Below are 20,914 nucleotides of genomic sequence, written 5' to 3'. Positions count from 1 at the left end.
TGCTACCCAGGTCTGGGCTTCAGGAAGTGCATGGCCGGACCGCACCCACCAGATGGGAAAACTGAAGTTAGAAATTGCTGAATTATGCTCCCTAGTGCACCTCCGAGGCACCCTACTGAGTCATGGGGGGCCTCCAGGGAACATATTATGGGGTTTTCATCCCATCCCCAGAGATTCTGGTTTAATTAGAATCGGATGAATCCTGGGCATGAAAAAAAGTAAAGCTCCCAGATGACTGTAACTTGTAGCCAGAGTTGAGAACCCTGCTGTGGTTCGGCAGAGGGTCCTGAGCACCCATGCATTGATACCTAACACAGTCGCCTATGAGGCGCGGCTATGGTGTTTTGGACAGGTTCAAGCCTTGGACTGATGAGAGGGCACAGTCCTCTCGTGGCCACATGCAAGTCCCAGCTTGGAGGGCAGAGCCTTCCCAGCACAATGATAGCCAACAGCTGTAGTTGTAAGCTTGAGCCTATGGTCCGAACACATGGCCCACGTGCCTGAGTGATAGAGTTCAGGTGCATGTAGTTGCGTAGGGTTGAAACCCACGAGAATGTTGTAAACAACTTGATCATGCCCTTACTTTGCCTCGTGGCATCTGCTATAAAATAAAGACACGGCTTGTGGGCACTGGCGCTGTTCACCAGAGGAGCAGCGTCCCACCGAGACCAGCTTTCATTCTCTTGTCTGCCTTTTCTAAGCCTTTCATCGCCTCCACTCAGGGTCACTGAACCAGGCAAAGCTGGCATGAGTATGCCATGGCCGTGCCGGCTCCCCACAATCTCCTAGGTAGATGACTGGTCACTGGCAAGAAATGAGTATCAGTTTGAGAGAAGCATTTTAGGAGAAATCTAGGTAGGATGATTCATTCTCGAGGTATGGCTTTAGTGCAGTAAAAATAATAATAATCTCTAAATTCATAGGAGATATGAAACTGGGTTAGAGGGATTCAATCACTATTAACACAAAGGAAAAACCAAGTGTGTGAGCTCAACCAAGTGAGCTTAACAGGGAAGTTCCACTTCTAAACCTGGAAGAGTTGTTTAATGAACAAAAGCAGTTTGGAGCAGTGGGTAAAGCAAATGTCATTCTTTTTTCCAGAATTGAAAAGAATCTACAATAAATATCCATTATGTCTTACAATGGTCAGGGAATGTTTATTCCACAGTGGCTGTTCAGAGAACAGAATTAAAATCGATATGATATTGATTTTAGTCTTTGTGAGATATATCCCCAAATATTTGTATATGACTTTTAAATGGCAGAGCTATGAAAACAATGGCGTGAGACAAGGGCACCTCAAGGTTACGAACAACCCCTCCTCTGATCCGTTTTCCACACTGTGGTAGAAAGAGCTTTCTAAAGTGACTCTGACCCGGTCACTCCTCTGCTCCACGTCCCCTTTGAGTTCCCCATTGCCGCCCTTCAAGGCCTCCATGCTCCCTTCTCCAGCCTTCCCTCTCTCCACAGCCCTCCTTCCACCCTGTGCTCCACCAAACGTGACTCCCCAGAGAGCCCTGCTGTCACACCTCTCCCTTTGCCTGTGCTGTGCCCTCTACTGGGATGGCCTCTTCCATGGACCCCGGTTCTCCTAAGCCTGGAAAACTCACATCTTTGACGACGCAGTTCAAAAGTCACTTCAACTATGAAGCTTTAGAAGATGCAGTACAGATATACAATCGAATATTACTCAGTCATAATACAGAGTGAAATCTCACATTTGTGACAACCATGGATGAACCTAGAGGAATTATAAGTGACATAAGTCAGAGAAAGACAAATAGCATATTTCACTTATATGTGGAATCTAAAAAACAATAAGTGAACAAACAAAACAGAAAAAAATATATAGATACAGAGAACAGACAGGGTAGCCAGGTGGAAGGGGAATGGAGGCTGGGTGAAAAGATGAAGGAATTAAAAAGTACAATTAGCAGTTACAAAATAGTTGCCAATGTAAAGTACAACCTAAGGAATCTAATCAATAATATTGTAATAACTTGGCACGGTGCCACGTAAGTACCAGACTTATTGGGGATAACCACTTTGTAAGTTATATAAATGCCTATCTAATAACTGCACTGTACAGCTGAAACTAATATAATCTTGAATGTCAACTGCAATTGAAAAGTAAAAACTATGAAGCTTTTCCTGACCGGTCCATAAAGAAGTGACCACTCCCTCCTTTGCCCACCTCCATATCATGCACCTTACACATTATCACATTTACATGTTTACCTAACTTTCCCTTTTATGGCAGAGATGGTATTTTATCCATTTACACACCCAGCACCTAAAAGTCAGATGGATATAAAGTTTTCAATTAAGTTTATTTCATGAGTTGAATTTCTTGAATGAATTAATTTAACTTTCTATAAATTAACCTCCCCCTCCTCCTCTCCCTCTCTCTCAACACAGACATATACACACCATGAAGAAGGAAATGGAAGGGGCCAAAATGGGACACTTCTTGTAATAGTTCCTTGATCAGTCTGTCTTTACTTACCATTGATGTTCGGTGCCCATTGGCTGAAGGGAGAGCAAGGGGCTGTTTTACTGATGCAGAAAGCACAAGCTAGTCCGAGAACTGAAGCTACCTGAGTCACTGTGTAGCTGTCCCTTTTCAGATAGCAGCCTGGACAGAAAGCTGCCCTTGCGACTGCCCGAGCGAGATCTGTCTGTCCAGACTCCACTCTCTCTCACGCTGCAATCGCTGACTCTGCAGTGACTGTGCAAACCCGTGAGAGGCTCCCTGCGCGTTGCCAGTCCTGGGACTGTTTCCAGGTTCCTATTGCATAGGATGGACAATGCCTAGAAGGCATCATTGTGCCTAGCCAGTACTGGGACATGGTATTCTGTATGCCAAAGGAAGAATGGTCAGGTTGCTGTCCCGGGTGCTGAATTCTAACAGTCATCCCAGGGACATGGGATGTGGACGTGGAGCTGTCCGCTGTGCTGACCCCCTCAGCCCAGTCCTTTTCACTACCACAAGGACCTACCTCAAGTGGCTTGGGTTGTGGGATTTGCCACAAGGCTTTAGACTTCGGCACACTGACTTGGATGACTTGTTGCTGATTGTTGGCTTGAAGTAGATTCTTTCAGACAAGGGGGAGCAAATCATATACTGCTGAGGCACTGAATATTTTCTCAAATGAAATGGAGGGGCCCTTTCATCGTCAATGCCCTTATTGCCTGATTTCTCATAAAGTGCCCTCCTGATTTTCCTGATTCCCAGATGGAATAGTTCCAGTACATTAAAGAGCTAAGAGATGGCTGCAATGCTGTGCACAAAGAGCATGAAAATGGTCTTCTCTGTGGGCCTGGATACAAAGCAATCCACTACATTGGGGCATGGAGGTTGAGTATATTTGTAGAGGGAGTGCATTTGAAACCCATAGAGAATATACTGGCCTACCATAAACCCTACTTCCAGTACAGGTCTGATCAAGATGTGTAAGACAAGTATGCGGTAGACATCCTTTCGGAGGGACTTTATGGATCCTCTTCTGCTCTTGTAACCTCCTCTCTCTATCCTTTGTTACTCCTCCAATTCCAGCCCTGGATTCTCCATGTGGGTTCTAAGGTGTGACTTTTTCCTCTGCCTCTCCTTTTCAAAGGTCCTGAGTTGATAAAGGACATGGCCCATATACACCAGAGAGGGAGAAGATACGAAGATGATCAGTAAAACCCAGAATCTGGTCAAAGAGTTAGGGAACGCATCATCATAACAGATATTGTTGCAACCTGGCTGCTGGGTGTTGCAGGCAAAGGCTGACTGTTCATCATCCCCAACATCTTCAGCAGCCACACCAAGTAGCAGCATTCGGAAAATGAAGAGGATGATCAGCCAGATTTTCCCCACGATGGTTGAGTGGGAGTGAACTTCCTCTAGAATGTCACCCAATGAGCTCCAATCACCCATGGTAAGAGACTAATGCCTGAAATAGAGAGAACACGGAGGTTAATAGCACCCCGTGGATGTAATGTATAAAGACTCGGGCTCATTAAAACAGCAGATTTTTTTTCATGCCAGTAAAACTGCGAATGGTTTCCCAGCCCTAATATTTATGGACCATGCTTGATGAAATAGGATGGTTCCAGGGAATATCCAATTTTGAAAAAACACTAACGACCCTCCACAATCTGATCCAATATCCTTCCTATCCTGTTCTCTCCCGCACAAAGTTGACTGTCATTCTGACATATGAATTGGCCCTCATGTTTATACAATGCAGTCTATTCCACAATTTTATTCATTTTTCTACCATCTGAGATGCCCCATTTACCATACATCCTACATGATCTTAAATAACTTTTACTGTGGCACTGTACCTAACATGAGTTGTGTGATGGCTGTAGCATTTTGGTCTTTGCACACAGAAGGTATCAATAAATAACAGTGGGCTGAATTGTCTTTTCACTTTAAAACTCGGTTCCTCTCCCAGGAATCATCAGCAGCAGAAAACAAAGATCCTCGTTATATATTATCCATGGCTCCCACTCAAGACTAAAAGTACAAATGAGGAAAACAGAAATCAGCCAAATAAACCCTCCGATACTGGCACAGAATAGCAGTGAAGATTAAGAAGACACAGAAACAATAAGCAATAATACATGATTACATTTTTCATGGAAGCTTTGCTAACTTAGAGGAAAAGTGAATATAAACTTCTCTAGCAAACTTGAGACCTGGAAAAAAATGGAAACATAGCTGACATGAGTAGTTATTTGGTTCACACTGAAAAATTTAATGTTTTTCAAGGTTCAATGAGGCTAAAATACTTGGTACATTAAAATCTTCTAAGATGTGGAAGACTTCCAAATGTGAAATATATGGAGAAAAAGCAGGAAAGTGCTATTAGGTTAAAACAAATAATGAAACAATTTTCTCTTTCCATAAGTCATTCCTTCAATATTTACCAAAATCTTTCTAGCACCTAGTAGATGCCAGGAAATTCAACAATGAACCAGACATGCCTGGTCCAGCCCTCACAGTACTTAGTCACTAAGGACTTCCACTAACATATAAAATGAACCAATAGTGTAAAAAAACAAATATCAACTCAAAAATACAAGAAAAAAACATTAAATTGTTATATTTTCCCTACTTATCTCCAAACACAAATACAGGGTGGGGCAAAAGTAGCTCTACATTTGTTTGTATAGAAAATAATACAATCCTATATAATAAAGAGCTAATATGCTAGTGGTCGTGATGCCCTCATGCTGTAACAACTGTTCAGCAAGAGGCTGCATGCGTGTAGGAGTGGAGCTGCCGCGTTGCTCCGGAGATGAAGCGGGGAGGCCCGGAGGAGGCAGGACCATTCCATGGCGGGGAGGGCAGGAGTGAGAGCCCATAGCGCCCCCCTCACCAGTCCTTCGCCACCCACTGCTCGCACTCAGCCCATCTAGCGCCCACCTGCCAGGGGAAGGAGCACAGCGCACCACCAGGAAGTGGCGCTCGAAACTCTGCAGCAGAGGGGAGGCTTCCACGCTCTCCTCCAACGCCATGACAGGGCGGAGACACCACATTGCTCCAGAGCCGGGGCAGAAGTGGGGAGACACCCGGAGGAGGTGGGACCAGCCCCAGGCGACTCGTGAGACCAAGGGAGGGGCTTAAAGCGATCAGAGAAGGCCGGAGGCATCAGGGGCGGGGCCAGGTGCACTCGAGTTCTGGGTGGAGAGGTTAGGGTGTCAAGGCGGTGCGGCAGGCAGGTGTGCATGGTGTGCATGGGTGGGTAGGGCCATGCAATTTCATGCACTGGGTCACTAGTAGTTAGTAAATAATAATACAAGAATAACTGTTATGTACCCACTACTGTAAACCTGCTTTTGCCTGACACAGTATAAATTCCAGATGGACTAAAGAATTAAATCTAAAAAGGTTAACTCTGAAAGTATTAAAATAAAATGTAAAAGAATATGTTTTACAATCTTGAAGTAGAGGAAGGCTTTTGAGGAAGGCTTTTTAAGTACAGCAATGGCAGAAGTTATAATTGGAAAAATATATAGATTTTTTTCCCCAACAAAACTGAATGGCAGAGTGGGCACATCCATAAAAAAGGATGAAATCTTACCATTTGTGCAGCAGGGTTAGACCTAGAGGGCATTATGCTAAAAGAAGTCAGATAGAGAAAGACAAACACCATATGATTTCACTTATATGCAGAATCTAAAAAAACAAAACAAAAACAGACCCAGATACAGAGAACAAACAGATGGCTGCCAGAGGGGAGGGAAGTTGGAAGACTGAGTGAAAAAGGTGAAGGGATTGAGAAGTACAGATTGGCAGTTATAAAACAGTCATGGGAATGTAAAGTACAGCATATGGAATATAGATAATAATATTGTAATAAGTATGGATGGTGCCAGTTGGGTACCTGAAATATAGGAGCGGGGGGCGGGGAGCACTTTGTGAATTATGATTGTCTAACCACTATGCTGTATACCTGAGACTAATCTATCTCCTATCCTATCTAATAAAAGAGAAACATGGTAATTGGCATACGACTGCTACCCTTCCCATTGGCTAATCAGCGAGATATGCAAATTAACTGCCAGCCAAGATGGCGGCCGGCAGTCAGGCAGCTTGAAACTAACATGAGGCTTGCTTGCTTCAGTGACTGACGGAGGACTCCAACGTTCCCCACCTGCCTTGCTGACCTCTGAGCCTGCAGTTTAAGAAACATTGTAACAAATACAGAAGCTAAACAAAACCCCAGAAACCAGCTTTCAGCGAGCTGGGATCTCAGAGCTGGAGTTATACATTGTTTCGATTAGAGAACCTAAACAAACCAGATACCTTCTTTCAGCAGCAGAGGCCTCAGAGCTGGAGCTAGAGCTAAAGCTGGCCCAGAATAAAAAGAAAAAGAAAAAAAGGAGCAGTTGGGAGCTTCAGTCACCCGTCAGCCTGAAAACAGCCCTCAGCCCCTCACCCAGACTGGCCAGGCACCCCAGTGGGGACCCCCACCCTGAAGGGTGTGTGACCAGCTGCAAACAGCCATCATCCCCTCATCCAGGCTGGCCAGGCACCCCAGTGGGGACCCCCACCCTGATCCAGGAAACCCTTCAGGGCAAACCAGCCAGCCCCCACCCATGCACCAGGCCTCTATTCTATATAGTAAAAGGGTAATATGCCTCCCAGCACCTGGATGAGCGGAGCCACGAGGCCTCCAGGCACCGGGATCAGCGTGACAGGGGGGGCAGCGCCCAAACCCCCTGATCGCCCTGTGGCTCTGTGTGTGACAGGGGGCGGGGCCACAACCTCCCTATCGGCCCTGCTCTGTTCCTGACAGGGGAAGGCGCCCCAACCCCCTGATCGGCCCTGCTCTGTGCCTGATAGGGGGGACCTCCCCAACCCCCTGATTGCCCTGCGGCTGTGTGTGTGACAGGGTGCAGCACCCCAACCCCCCCACCCCACGGGCCCTGCTCTGTGTGTGATGGGGTGCGGCGCCCCAACCCCCCCCCCCCACGGGCCCTGCTCTGTGTGTGACAGGGTAGAGCCATAACCTCCCCATCGGCCCTGCCCTGAGTGTGACAGTGGCGGTGCCCCAACCCCCTGATCGGCCCTGCTCTGTGGGTGACAGGGGGCGGTGCCCCAACTCCCCTATCGGCCCTACTCTGTGAGTGACAGGGGGGAGCTCCCCAACCCCCTGATTGACCCTGCTCTGTGCATGACAGGGGGGAGCTCCCCAACCCCCTGATCGGCCCTGCTCTGTGCCTGACAGGGGGCAGCGCCCCAACCCCGATTGGCCCTGCTCTGTGTGTGACAGGGGGTGGTGCCACAAGCTCCCCATCGACCCTGCCTTGAGTGTGACAGGGGGCAGTGCCCCAACCCCCCAATCAGCCCTACCCTGAGCGTAACTGAGGGTGGCATCGCAACCTCCCGATCTGCCCTGCTCTGTGCATGACAGGGGGCGGTGCCCCAACTCCCCAGTCGGCCCTGCTCTGAGCCCGACCAGGGGCTGCACCTAGGGATTAGGCCTGCCCTCTGCCACCCGGGAGCAGGCCTAAGCCAGCAGGTCGTTATCTCCCGAGGGGTCCCATACAGCGAGAGGCACAGGCTGGGCTGAGGGGCCCCCTCCACCCCCCGAGTGCACAAATTTTTGTGCACTGGGCCTCTAGTCTATATATAAAAGCCCAGTGACCAGAACAGCGGAACAACCAGAGCAACTGGAACGACCGGTGGCTATGACACACACTGCGGCAGCCAACAAGCCTGATCCAGGCCCTGATCAGGCGCCACCCCCTCTCTGGCTGGCCCAGCACCCGATCGGCCCCCAACACCCAGATTGGGGGCAGAGCTGGCCAGCCAACTGCCCACAGCCCCTACCTCCAGCTGGCCCAGCCCAATGGGCCCCCATGGGGGCAGGCCGGCTGGACCCCACATGTGCATGAATTCATGCACCAGGCCTCCAATATAAAATAATGTTGAATGTCAACTATAGTTGTAAAATAAAAATTTTTAAAAATTTTAAGTAGAGATGTCCAGAAAGCATTTAAGTCTAGAGAACAACAATAAAAAGATACAAACTAGAGATAAAAATTTAAGCATTTGTGAATAATCATTGAATAGGTAGATGAGATCACTTGGGGACAAGAAAGAAAAATAGCAGAGAAAAAAGGGGAAAATATGAGGGTCGTGTCACTGAAACCAAAGCAGGACAGTTTCCAGGAGAGAACAGTTGACAATGCCAAATACACACACACACACACACACACACACACACACACATACCACTGTTTAAATAAATTAATGGTAGGATATACTATACTCGGATTCAGAACTCAATTACTATCCATAAAGATGCCAAGTCTCTCCAAATCATTGATCCTCAGATGCAATGTAAGACTGTATATCACTGAGTAAAATAAAATCATACAAATATATATATGCATTTGTATATGAGATGTATAGGTATGTGATTATGAGCATGGAGGAAAAAGAACAGAAGGACACACACTGGGAAGTTAATATAGGTTACTAGGACGTTGTAAACAAGGGGGAAGTTTGGAGGAGGAAGAGAGAGGCAAAAAGAAAAAGATGCTTCTCGGGAAGCATGACTGATTTTTACCCAGTGTGTACATTTATGTAAATTTATACCTGTATGTGCATACATGTTTAAACAATTTCTAAAATAAAATTTAAAAAAGATTCTCTCAGAATTTGAAAGGGGTATTAATGAGTTTTATATTTTACTCTATGTACTTGTAAATTGTTTCAAATTCAAAAATTATAGTACCCCAAATAAAAACTTTAAAATCTTCGACTTATACCTCATTAACTGAAGCAACAATTTGCTAAGTTCTATCCTTTCTTAATCATCCATTTAAATTTTTCTGGCCATTATTCTTTATTAAAAAATAATACCCTTAACACATAAAAATATAGAACTTCTATCCTACATAATAAAAGCCTAATATGCTAAGTGTCCGACCCTTCATTCAACCATTTGACCAATCACTATGACGCACACTGACCACCAGGGGGCAGACGCTCCAACCAGTAGGTTAGCTTGCTGCTGGGGTCTGGCCAATCGGGACTGGGCAAGATGGGCTGGACACGCCATGGATGAATCTGTGCACCAGGCCGGTTTCGGCCTGATCCCCACAGGCCAGGCAGAGGGACCCCACCAGTGCACAAATCCATGCACCAGGCCTTTAGTTTTATATAAAAGTCCTAGCCCTGGCCAGTGTGCTCAGTGGTTGGCACACCAGCCCGTGCACCACAGGGTCTCAGGTTCAATTTCCAGTCAAAGGCACATACCTGGATTGTAGGTTTAATCTGTGCCTAGTTGGCACGTGTGTAGGATGCAACCAATCAATGTCTCCGTAGCACCAATATTTCTTTCTCTCCCTCCCCGCTCCCCTCTCCCTTTCAGTCTCTCTAAAAATCAATGGGAAAAATATCCTCAGGTGAGGATTAACAACTACAAAAACAACAACAAAAAACTAACCATAATAAAACCCTAAGGTGGAAAAAGTAATTCATTTAATATTCTGTGGGACCATCCTAAACTATTTAATGCTTCTTTTTGCCACGATATCCTTAAAAACTGGAAATTATTACTTTTAAAATAACAAATAAAATAAAATTAGGCCAACATGAAAACCAGAAATACAATCATACATTCTGGCATGCAAAAGTCAGATCCTTGAGACAAATATTCCTGTTTCCTAAAAATAACTACTTTTTACCATTAAATGGCTACAGGTCCTAGAAATATTGTTGACTTTTCTTTCACTATCAAATGTTAACATAGCATCTCTTTTGTAAAAAGCTGGTGTTCCTTTCCTAAATTTTCAGATCTTCCCCACAGAAATTTCCTATATTTCTCATAACCAAGAAGAAAATCCACTTATCGACCACTTACCTTATAAGGTGGGCAAAATAATAACGAATGGGATCAAAGAACCTTCAAGTTGGACCATGTCTGGCTAATTAGGGAACTGAGGCTGGTTGCCAATATAAAGGCTCTGATCAGCTGGCTGTGGGGCCCAATCCAGAATGAGCACAGTAATTTTGATCAATGGTGTCTAACCTAGTCCTCTCCCAAGGTCAAAATGTTGTTTCGTGCTTTGCAATTCTCTTGTAATATTTCTCTAATTGACACTATGCTGCAGCCATTCCTGGTGTAAGATATTTGGAAATGAAAAGGGAAACAAATCAGAATTTTCCTTTTTCATTTGTGAATAATTAAAGTGATTTGAGTGAGTGCATTTCTTTCAGACGATTAATTGCTCTGGGAATCGATGTCACAAATCGATGGGTGGTGTCTGATTTCATCAATAGCTGCTCAGGGTGAGTCTAGCTTCATCAAATGTGAACACCCAATAATGGAGTGACAGTCAAACCCAAAGTGTTCTTGCAAATCATGCTATACTGAAAGAAGAAATATCTCAAAAAGAAATTAAGCAATTTTAGACCACTGAGGTGTGGGCTGCGTCTGTATGTAGGTTGTGTGTTCTAGCAATCTTCTATTAGGTTGCAACAGACAGCTCAGGAGAATTTACTTCTTTTTCAGTAGAGAATCTGAAAGTGACAGGAGCACAGAGTAGGAGACTCTCCCATAACCTCTCAACAATAACCTGAAACGTCCTGATGAGGGAAGTAATCCTGGCACTGCACTGCTGCTGGGAAAGAGAAGGGGCTCCCCGGCTGTCTCATCCCAGTCTCAGCAGAAACTAGCACACTAAAGGATGAGATCTACTGCCACCACTGTCTCCTGGATATCAAAACATAGAAAGCTACAGTAATTAAGAGTGATAACATGGGTGCATGATTACACAAACGGGCCAATAAACAAAACACAGATTCCAGAAACCTACACATATATGGTCACCCAATCTGTTGGCAAGGTGGCATTGAAGAGCAGTGGGTTTGGAATAGTGTTTACAACAAATGAGACTTGTTCAAATTGGATGTTTTTTAAAAATTGAAAAATTTTTAAGAATATTTTTTGATTCCAGAGAAAGGAAGGAAACACCAGTCAGTTGCAGCCCACATACACCCCGACGAGGGATTGAGCCCTACAACCTGGTTATGTGCCCTGACCAAGAAATCAAACCTGCCACCTTCTAGTGTATGGAATGTTGCTCCAACGTTAACTGAGCCACACCAGCCAGGGTGAAACTCTTCCTTTCACTATGTGTCTAGATGTGGGTACTTCCTTCTCTATCTCATTTGACTCTCTGGCCCTTCGATCTTTTTTCCTCTTCTGGTCTTCTTTTGTTACTCTAATACTGGCACATCCTCTATCCTTCACCTCACTTAAATCTGCATTCATATTTACTATTTGGTTTTGTTTGTGTACTTTTTTTCTTCTTCTTTCTAAGTTTCTCAATCTGATTTTCAAACTCACTAATTCATTCTTCAGCTTTATCCATTCTACTTTTACTCCATTTTGTTATGTTCTTTATTTAAATATTATGTTTTCATATATTTACACTTGGTTTATTATTTCTTATATTTGTATCCCATTACCAAAATCTTCTTTTCTTTTGATGTTTATTGGCTTTATTTTTAATTTCTGGGGTCTTGTTTGTTGTTTTTCTTTGAACCAGTGGCATCTCTTAATTATCACTTTACTTTGGCTTGTGAACTCATTTAACCTGGTGGTATGGGCTCTTCTGAGTGACAGTAGGCACTGGGGAAGAACTGAGGGCCAACCCTCTAAGCCCGTGGTCGGTAAACTATGGCTCGAGAGCCACATGTAGCTTTTTGGCCCCTAGAGTGTGGTTCTTCCTAAGCTTTAGGAGTACCCTAATTAAGTTAATAACAATGTACCTACCTATATAGTTTAAGTTTAAATTTGGCTCTCAAAAGAAATTTCAATTGTTGTACTGTTGATATTTGGCTTTGTTGACTAATGAGTTTGCCGACCACTGCTCTAGGCCATGTTGGAAGTTCAAAGAGAGGGAAGAAGATAGGCAATACGGCAGGCACTACAAAAACCAGTTAATTATTTCATTTTGTTATCTACCAAGCAGGGTTTCCCCTTCACACCATAGGAGAAATGGCAATTTCCTAAGGCACTTCCAGAGTCTTGAGCCTAGATAATGACCCACAGTCCTATGAATCTGGAGGGGGAAGAGCGAACAAATAATGCACAATCTAGTCAATCCTTACCTGCTTTCCCCAAATCTTGACTCCCAAGAGCTTCTGTACTGCCCTGATTTTAGCTGAGGACACCTGTCCAGAGGTCTGCTTCAGTCTGCTAGTACCTGCTGTGAGAAAGCAGGCAAAGGCAACTGGTTTTCTCCAATTAATCCATGCACAGACATTCAGCCATCTGCACCATCACCAAAACAACTTCACAATAGCCTCCCATGTCCACCGTGAGTTTTACCTTTTTTTCCTTTTAATTATTATCTAAACACATTTAAAAAACAACATTCTAATCAAAATATAACAGAACTTTACATGGTTTTATTTATACATTACTGGTATTGAAAGCAACCTTTGTACAAAAATTTTATACAGATAAAAAAAAATTCCTTGGCTAGGCAAAGCCTTTTAAGTGTATATACACACAAACACAGATACACACAAAGTATTTTACATCATTTTAAGTATACATATTTACAGATACACTATTTAAATTACTTTACAATTTACCAAAATGAGAGGTCATTAGAAAAGCAAATAAAAATATATGAAAACAAACTAATTAATGGTTAATTTAAAAATGCTACAAAACTATTTTTAAAAATCTAGAAAAGAAACTCATTTCTTTGAAATATCAAAATTAAGGTTTCAATATTATATTGTTGTTGCTTTTATCTTAATAACAAATTGTAACCTGTTTAAAAATAAGTTTCTTGACTAATAAGAGATAAGCAAATCATACTGATGACTGGAACAAGCTGACTTGAGAGTAAAGAGTCAGCAATTAATAACAAATGTAGATAATCTAGTAATCCATGTCATAAAACTGCCCTCTACATCCCCATTTAAAACATGAGGAATTCCAAGCTTCTGTGTAGTATGCAGTATCAATTGAGGCTCCAAGGAATTCAGCAACTATCTGTAAGAAAAATCTAAAGTTATGATTCTATTCTTATGATATGACCATTTCATAAGTGTTGTTCTTTTAAAGGAGTTCTACTTAGATAATTCTGATGTTTAAAACTAGCTTTTTACAGAATCAGTTTGGAAACCTTATCATTATACTCTGATTTTGAAAAGAATTTAATGAGACTATAGTACTTGGAGGGAAAAATCAGTTGAGACAAACTAGGGCCGAAACCGGTTTGGCTCAGTGGATAGAGCATCGGCTTGCGGACTGAAAGGTCCCAGGTTCGATTCTGGTCAAGGGCATGTACCTGGGTTGTGGGCACATCCCCAGTAGGGGATGTGCAGGAGGCAGCTGATCGATGTTTCTAACTCTCTATCTCTCTCCCTTCCTCTCTGTAAAAAATCAATAAAATATATTTAAAAAAAAAAAAAGAGACAAACTAGGAATGAAGCAACACATTATGCTATCATGCAAGCAAATAAAATCTCAAGTATCAAATCCAATAAAAGATTTACAATGGAATTTGGAAATTTCAAATTATTAGCATCACTTCCAGATACAAGTTAATTCTTCCATAAATGTACATTATTTTCTCAAGAGAACAGAAGTCATATTTTAAGAAAATATTCAGGTAAAACAAAAAACTCAATTTAATTTCTTAAAGGTGGTGAAAATTTTAAAGCACAGTAAATCTGAAAAATAACCAGGTCATTGTCGCCTTAAACCAGTGATGGCGAACCTATGACACACGAACTCATTTTTCTGGTTGATTTTTCTTGTTAAATGGCATTTAAATATATAAAATAAATATCAAAAATATAAATATTTTTTATACTATGGTTGCAAATATCAAAAAATTTCTATATGTGACACGTCACCAGAGCTAAGTTAGGGTTTTTCAAAATGCTGACATGCCGAGCTCAAAAGGTTCGCCATCACTGCCTTAAACTATTTTTAAAGGATCTTTAGAACAAGCTCTTCCTTCAAATTCCCCGTTATTAAATCTCACATTCTGAATTATATAAATATAATTTTAACTTCACAATAAACTACTAAACATCTTCTGAAGATCCCAATAGCAAACTAGTTGCTTTGAGAGAAATTATCAGTTTCTAAAGACAGTAATTTACATCAGGTCTAGAAACAGATTTATAATTCAAATATACCAAGAACCTTTCACATTAAGGTCTATGGCCAAATATGGTTTCTATTCTGATTTAATCTAATCTGAACTTAATTTAATTTAAAATTGGGTGTTTTGCATTTAAATAATCATGACTACAAATCAACTGAAAAATGATATCTTAAATATCTTTATAATTTTTCTTCTATAAAGTCCAAATATTTAAGCAGCTGACTCAGGTCTTACAGGAAAATCCTGCTGAAAAACATTGTTGCCTTAATAAACCTGTACAAAAATGGCTTTAAAAAAACTGAAGGGGGGGGGGCGGAGACTGAGGAAACAGGTCTGTGAACATTATTAATAATTTAACATAGTAAATCATGTCATCTATTCGGATGACAATGGATTCCAAGTATATGTTTTATATTTTAAAATATTAAAAATTTTTATTAATCAAATGGATTCCCTCCCACTTTAGACTCATCAGCAGTTGGAAGGTTAAGGAGGAATGCCATGCTGATCTGAAATGCAACTCTGAGCACATCCTGTGGGTTTGGTGACCTTAGAAGCCTGCACAAGCAATCATCCTCCAGCCTCTGACTGAAGCAGGACCCCAACTGGATGTCTCTTACCCACTACTCACATCTTTGATGACTAAAGGCCATTAACTGCAGAGTTACAGTATCAAACATTTATTTTACTAATCTTCTGTAGTATAACCATTAACTACCTGCATTTTGACTTTTCAAAGAGCTTCAATAGTTGCTGGAATCTTTCTGAGACCTGAAAAGTAAAAAATGAGTATTAACTATAAGTATTACAATGAGATCTTTTTTTATGACTACTTCCACAAAACATCTAAAGAAAGTTACTGTCAATAATAAAGAGATGAAGTATAGTCTGGGAAAATAAAATATCTTCATACTAAAGGTGATTGCTAGTTTAACTTTCAATATTAATCTTTCTTTTTTAAATTCAATTTATTGGGTGATATTAATAAAATTATATAGGTTTCAGGTGTACAATTCTATTATACATCATCTGTGTATCATACTGTGTGTTCACTACCCCAATTCAAGAATCAATATTAAACTTTCTTAAACAATAAACATTACAAAATTGTTTAAGATCAAAATAAGTAAATGTAAGACAACAGAAAAATAAATTCGGATTGTTCTTCCACAATCACCAAGTTTTTAACAGTCTAACATAAAAAGCCATACTTTTAAAGAAGTTGGCCAATAAGTATCTACATATTTTAAATGTTAAAATGAAATCTAAGTATTTAAGTAGTAACATCTGTGAAACTATAGAGATGTGAAAATTGGGAAGTTACCTGAGATGAATTTTTATTCAACTTGGCAGCTACATAAGAAAATGTTTCTATTGATGGCCCGCTTTTCTGACACTCCAATAAAATTTCCCGGTCATCATTTCTACAGGGAGAAAATGTTATTTAGCTTTTGTAGATTAAAGCAGAAAGGTATCAAAAATTCCACTGTCTTAATGTCCATCAATAGGAGGTGACATTTTTATTAAAACCCATAGAAGAAAAAGTGTGTATATCAAAACATTGACAATAATCTGTAAGCACATACATATTTCCAAAATTTTCTAAAACTAACATACTCATTTATTATTCTAATGACAAAAGGATAGATTTTTAAAAACTCTACCTTTAATGTATACAGTACCTTAAAAATTAGGGTCAAACATGACGACAGACTTAATAAGCAAAAGAACGAAAGTAAAATAGAATCCAAATCTTCCAATTCCCAGGCCTCCGCTTTTTGTACATGGGCAGAACCAATATGTATTATTACAATCTCTAAGATTTTACTGTGTCATCTCCAAGTTACCAGAAATTAAGGCATAGATGACTATGGTATTAAATAAAATAATGACCAATTTCAAAATTCAGCTTCCCTCATTATGCACTCCACTTAAGCCTGCAGATCATGAACCTCTAGTGCAGGGGTGGGGAACTTTTTTCTGCCAAAGGCTATTTGGATATTTATAAACATCATTCATGGGCCATACAAAATTATCCACTTAAAAATTAGCCTGCTATATTTGGTCAAACACTTAATTAACTTGCCCCTAATGCCTTGGCAAGGCCAGACCAAATGATTTCACAGACCTTATACGGCCCATGGGCCGGACGTTCCCCACCCCTGCTCTAGTGCAATGGTTTACAACTGTGGCTACCCTTATGTCTGAAATGGGGTCTTGAAATCAGCATTTCTCAAACAGTTCATATAAAAGTCAAAAGTACAATCTGTTCATAAACTTTTTTGAAACTCTTAATTTAGGGAAATGCTCAAATTATAAATGCTCACACTTTTTGCTCTATTTCACCACACCACCCATCATTCTTCCTTTCTAAAATGTGATACCAGTTCTTTACAAAGAATCATTTTTTTAAATTAACAGGTCAAAACACAATGAAAAGTTCTATCCATGGTGCTAATGCACATCCCTGGTTAAGAGCTACTGCTATAAATTATACCCTAGAACAGGGGTGGGCAAACTATTTGACTCGAGGGCCACAATGGGTTCTTAAACTGGACCGGAGGGCCGGAACAAAAGCATGGATGGAGTGTTTGTGTGAACTAATATAAATTCAAAGTAAACATCATTACATAAAAGGGTACGGTCTTTTTTTTCAATAGTTTTATTCATTTCAAACAAGCTGGATCCGGCCCGCGGGCCGTAGTTTGCCCACGGCTGCCCTAGAATGTATTCTCTATTAACTTTGACTACTTTTGAAGTCATCACTTTCCTTATTTTAGGATGGGATATAACTATGACATGACAGTATAGATTTCTGGCTTCTCAAAGTTTCCTGTTGATTTAAATGTCTCATAAGTGCTTGATTTGGCAGCACATACACTAAAATTGGAATACAGAGAAGATTAGCATGGCCCCTGTGCTAGGACGACATGCAAATTCATGAAGCCCTCCATATTAAAAAAATTAAAAAATGTCTCATAAGATCCTTACCTTGTCCATGAAACTACAATTTCCCCTTTCTTTTTAATAATATTCTTTGCAGAAAGGTTTACAGAAGTGCCAGATGCTGCTGATGGGTGGTCCTTAATCCTGGGGCTTGCCTTTAATGATGAGGGATCTTTCATCACTGTAGGGGCCTTTTTCTTACTGGCTTTCTTTTGGTGAGCTTCTCCATTCTCACCAGAATTTTGGGTAATTTTCTTGGTCCTTTCCTTACTGATTAAGTCTGTTTCCTTTCTCTGTTTTTTCTGACAAGAATGATTTAGATTAGAAAGTTTTTTCCTCTTTTTGTGAGCATTATCCAAAGCCACAGGCAACTCTAAATTATCAGAATTTGATTCCGGTTCCGATTTTAAATCATCCTTTTTTATTTCACATGAACTGGGAGAGTCTGAGGTCAAATCAATACAGCTTTCCACAACCATGCATTCCAAAGATTCATTTGCCACTTGCACCTTTTTTTCCTTACAGTTATCTTCATCTACACAAAACACCTCACACCCCAAGTGTTCAACAGCTAAAGCAGGATGGTTATCTTCACTTTTACTCTCATTTGAAACACCTTGCGTCAAATCAATAAAAGCATCTACAGTATCAGGCTGCACACTGTCTAATATCTGAGCACTTTGATCCAAATTGCTACCAGAACATCCCAACTGATTAATGTTTAAAACTCCTACTTCTATGAATTCCCCCAAGTTTTTAGTCTCAGTGACTGGATCTTTTGTGAGGTCTATATATGTGTTTGGAAGATGACCCTCGACAGAATGTGGAATTTCTTCCATGGCAGGCAATCCTGCAATGCTTTCAGGCACTTTTGGTTCCCATACTTGATGCAACTTGAAGCACTGATCAGCCACTTCATTACTATGATCCACTTTACCAGAAGCATCTTTAAGGAATTCATATATATCAGGAACCTGTGTTTGTATCATACAGCCCTGTTCTTCGTGAGCTGATTTACTGCTGTCAACATTTTCGTTGGAATGTTTCAATTCTTCCACAGATTTAAAAACTGTGTTCTGACATGAAATACATTCCTTCTCTGCTGCTTCATCAGTTTCCTTTCCCACTCTGGGCAAAGATGTCACTGACTCACCAGCCACCATATTCTGTAGAAGACTGGAGGGAGGAGGTGGTGCTGCATGCCGTATTTTCACAATGAAATGATCATTGGACTTTTCCATTATGACAGCATGCATGGGTAGATTAGGGTGGTACTGAAAGCCTGGAGCAACAGACCGGCTTGTCCATGATGAAGAACAACTTGATTTACTGCTTGAATTATCAGACTCCAGAGCTAAGTGAATATCTTGTTCCGATGCATCCTCTTCCTCAAGTAAGGCGTCTTCACTAAAATGGGCACTAATAACCTCCTCAGGAGTTGAACTAGACAAAACTTCAGGCTTTAAAAAACTGAGATGACCATCTGACTTCAGAGGTGATGGTACTGTTAAAGATACTGCTAAATCTTCAAGCAGGATGGAAGAAATGCAGGGCTTGCTCCTTTCTGAACTGCATACATTATCTTTACTTAAAGCTATGTTAGTGGACACTTCAAACATACAACTTTCATCCAACACATCAGGATGAACTGGCAACGAAAGCCCTGAAGACAGAGATGGGCCTTTCTCAGATGATAATAATGACCAATTATCATCACTAATCATTTTAGGACATGGAGAAACCACCTCTGAAACTAGCTCTTCTGTTGTACAAGCTGGTATAGATTCACACTTAAGACTCTCTAACAGCTGTTTCTCTGGAGTCTTTAACTCCCACTCACTTTTTTCATTACAGTTAACACTGTTTTCCAAAAGATCAGAACCTTGCAACAAACTTTTAAATATCTCACCCATCTGTGCATCACTCACTAAATTAAAAGTGAGGCTAGATGCTTGCTGTTCAGTAAGAATCTCAAAACAGCGTTCTGGCTTCAAAGCTGCATGCTGGGATGTCTGTGTATCCTCTATGGTGGTGCCTTCCATTTTTCCTGGCTTTGGGGTGCTCGGACAGTTCAGTTCCAAGGAGTGCTCTTCAGATTGAAGGCATTTAATATTATTATCAAAGCAAGTGTTAAAGCTTTTTTTAATGTCATTCTTTAATGTGTTAATTTGAGGGTTATTTTGGTCTTGATGTTTGTCCTCAGATTTTTTACATCCTAGTGAATACCTGGAATAAATAGAATCTTCTGATTTTGAGGATTTCTCTTTCAGCATTTCTTTCCTGGAGTTGACCATATTCTCCTTCTGACAATTTGAATATTGTAGTTTTTCTTTACTTTTGTCCAATTTCCCTTCATCGCTGTCACTGCCAAAGTTTGTGAAACCACAAAACTTTATTAAGATTTTCTTAAGCTTTGCAAATAAATGATCAAGTTGTTCATCTACAAATTTCCATGCTTTCTTTTTCATATCTGGTAGTTGTTGTTCAAATAACCTATCCACTATGCCATTCTTTTTAACTTGCTTAAGTTTGGATTCTATAACATCACAAAGATTCTTCTGTAAAGTAGTCACTGACTTAGAGATTTTGGATAAGTCAAGGTGTTTAATGAGTGATGTAAAACTCAAAATTGCTGACTCAATAATTCTATGAAATTGTTTTAATGGAAATTTAATCTTGAATTTCATGTAGTTTTTCCTTACATGTTTTCTTATCATTCGTAACATGTGCATAACCTCTGGTACAGAAGAAGGTACAGCAATAATTGGGACTATTTTTTCCAGAACAGAGGTGCTCATTGTCTTATCTTTTTTCTCTGTTTTTGAAGACCTGCTAGATTCACTCTGTCTCTTATTCCAATTCCTTTTGGTCTGCTGAACTTTCATAGATGTTTTCCTTTTGTCTTTATCCAAATGCACAGTACTTTTCTTATTTCCTGGACTAGTTTTTCTGTTCTGCCCTTCAGTAGACGCTCTAGGTTTGGCAATTTCTTCAAAACTATTTTGTAGTTTAGAGTTTTCACTGTCGCTTATAATTTCTCCTTCTTCTAATTCAACTAAAGATGAATTCTTATGAGAGTCTGCCTCTGTAAATTTGTCAGACTTGCAAATGGGCTTTTGATTTTCCTTGTTGAGGTCAGACTGACTCTTGGAGGTGGAATGAGCTGAATTTGGTGGAAAAACATCTGTGGAAGAGAAAAGTATATGATAATCACATGACCCTTAGAATCATAATCATTTGATATTTCTATACTGAATATAACCAAATAAAATACTGAAGCATTTCATTATTTTAATACCTTTTTACAGAATGTTAA

At 40.8% G+C, this 20,914-nt stretch overlaps 2 protein-coding genes across 2 annotated transcripts in view; both read right to left on the bottom strand.

Annotated features, from left to right (window-relative positions):
• Window positions 1-2,553: 2,553 nt before the first annotated feature.
• Window positions 2,554-3,922, bottom strand: GJA10 (gap junction protein alpha 10; the record flags this gene model as incomplete). Its single annotated transcript, XM_081093556.1, is given in 8 exon segments — window positions 2,554-2,771; window positions 2,774-2,913; window positions 2,915-2,966; window positions 2,969-3,094; window positions 3,097-3,262; window positions 3,266-3,470; window positions 3,472-3,541; window positions 3,544-3,922. Coding segments are annotated over 8 exon segments (1,356 nt in total).
• Window positions 3,923-11,840: 7,918 nt separating this feature from the next.
• CASP8AP2 (caspase 8 associated protein 2) overlaps window positions 11,841-20,914 on the bottom strand; it is a 37,987-nt gene continuing 28,913 nt past the window's right edge. Inside the window, exons 8-11 of the mRNA XM_081094090.1 lie at window positions 17,644-20,782; window positions 15,977-16,076; window positions 15,371-15,423; window positions 11,841-13,526 (exon numbers count right to left, since the gene is read on the bottom strand). Coding sequence (XP_080950216.1) covers window positions 13,523-13,526; window positions 15,371-15,423; window positions 15,977-16,076; window positions 17,644-20,782 — 3,296 coding nt within the window. The 3' untranslated portion in view covers window positions 11,841-13,522. The remainder of the gene's footprint in view (window positions 13,527-15,370; window positions 15,424-15,976; window positions 16,077-17,643; window positions 20,783-20,914) is intronic.

The sequence above is a fragment of the Myotis nattereri genome (genome assembly GCF_964212035.1).
Source record: "Myotis nattereri genome assembly, chromosome: 6".
Taxonomy (NCBI): domain Eukaryota; kingdom Metazoa; phylum Chordata; class Mammalia; order Chiroptera; family Vespertilionidae; genus Myotis; species Myotis nattereri.
Note: the sequence above shows the minus strand (reverse complement) of the source record. Positions and strands in the feature narration are given on the sequence as shown.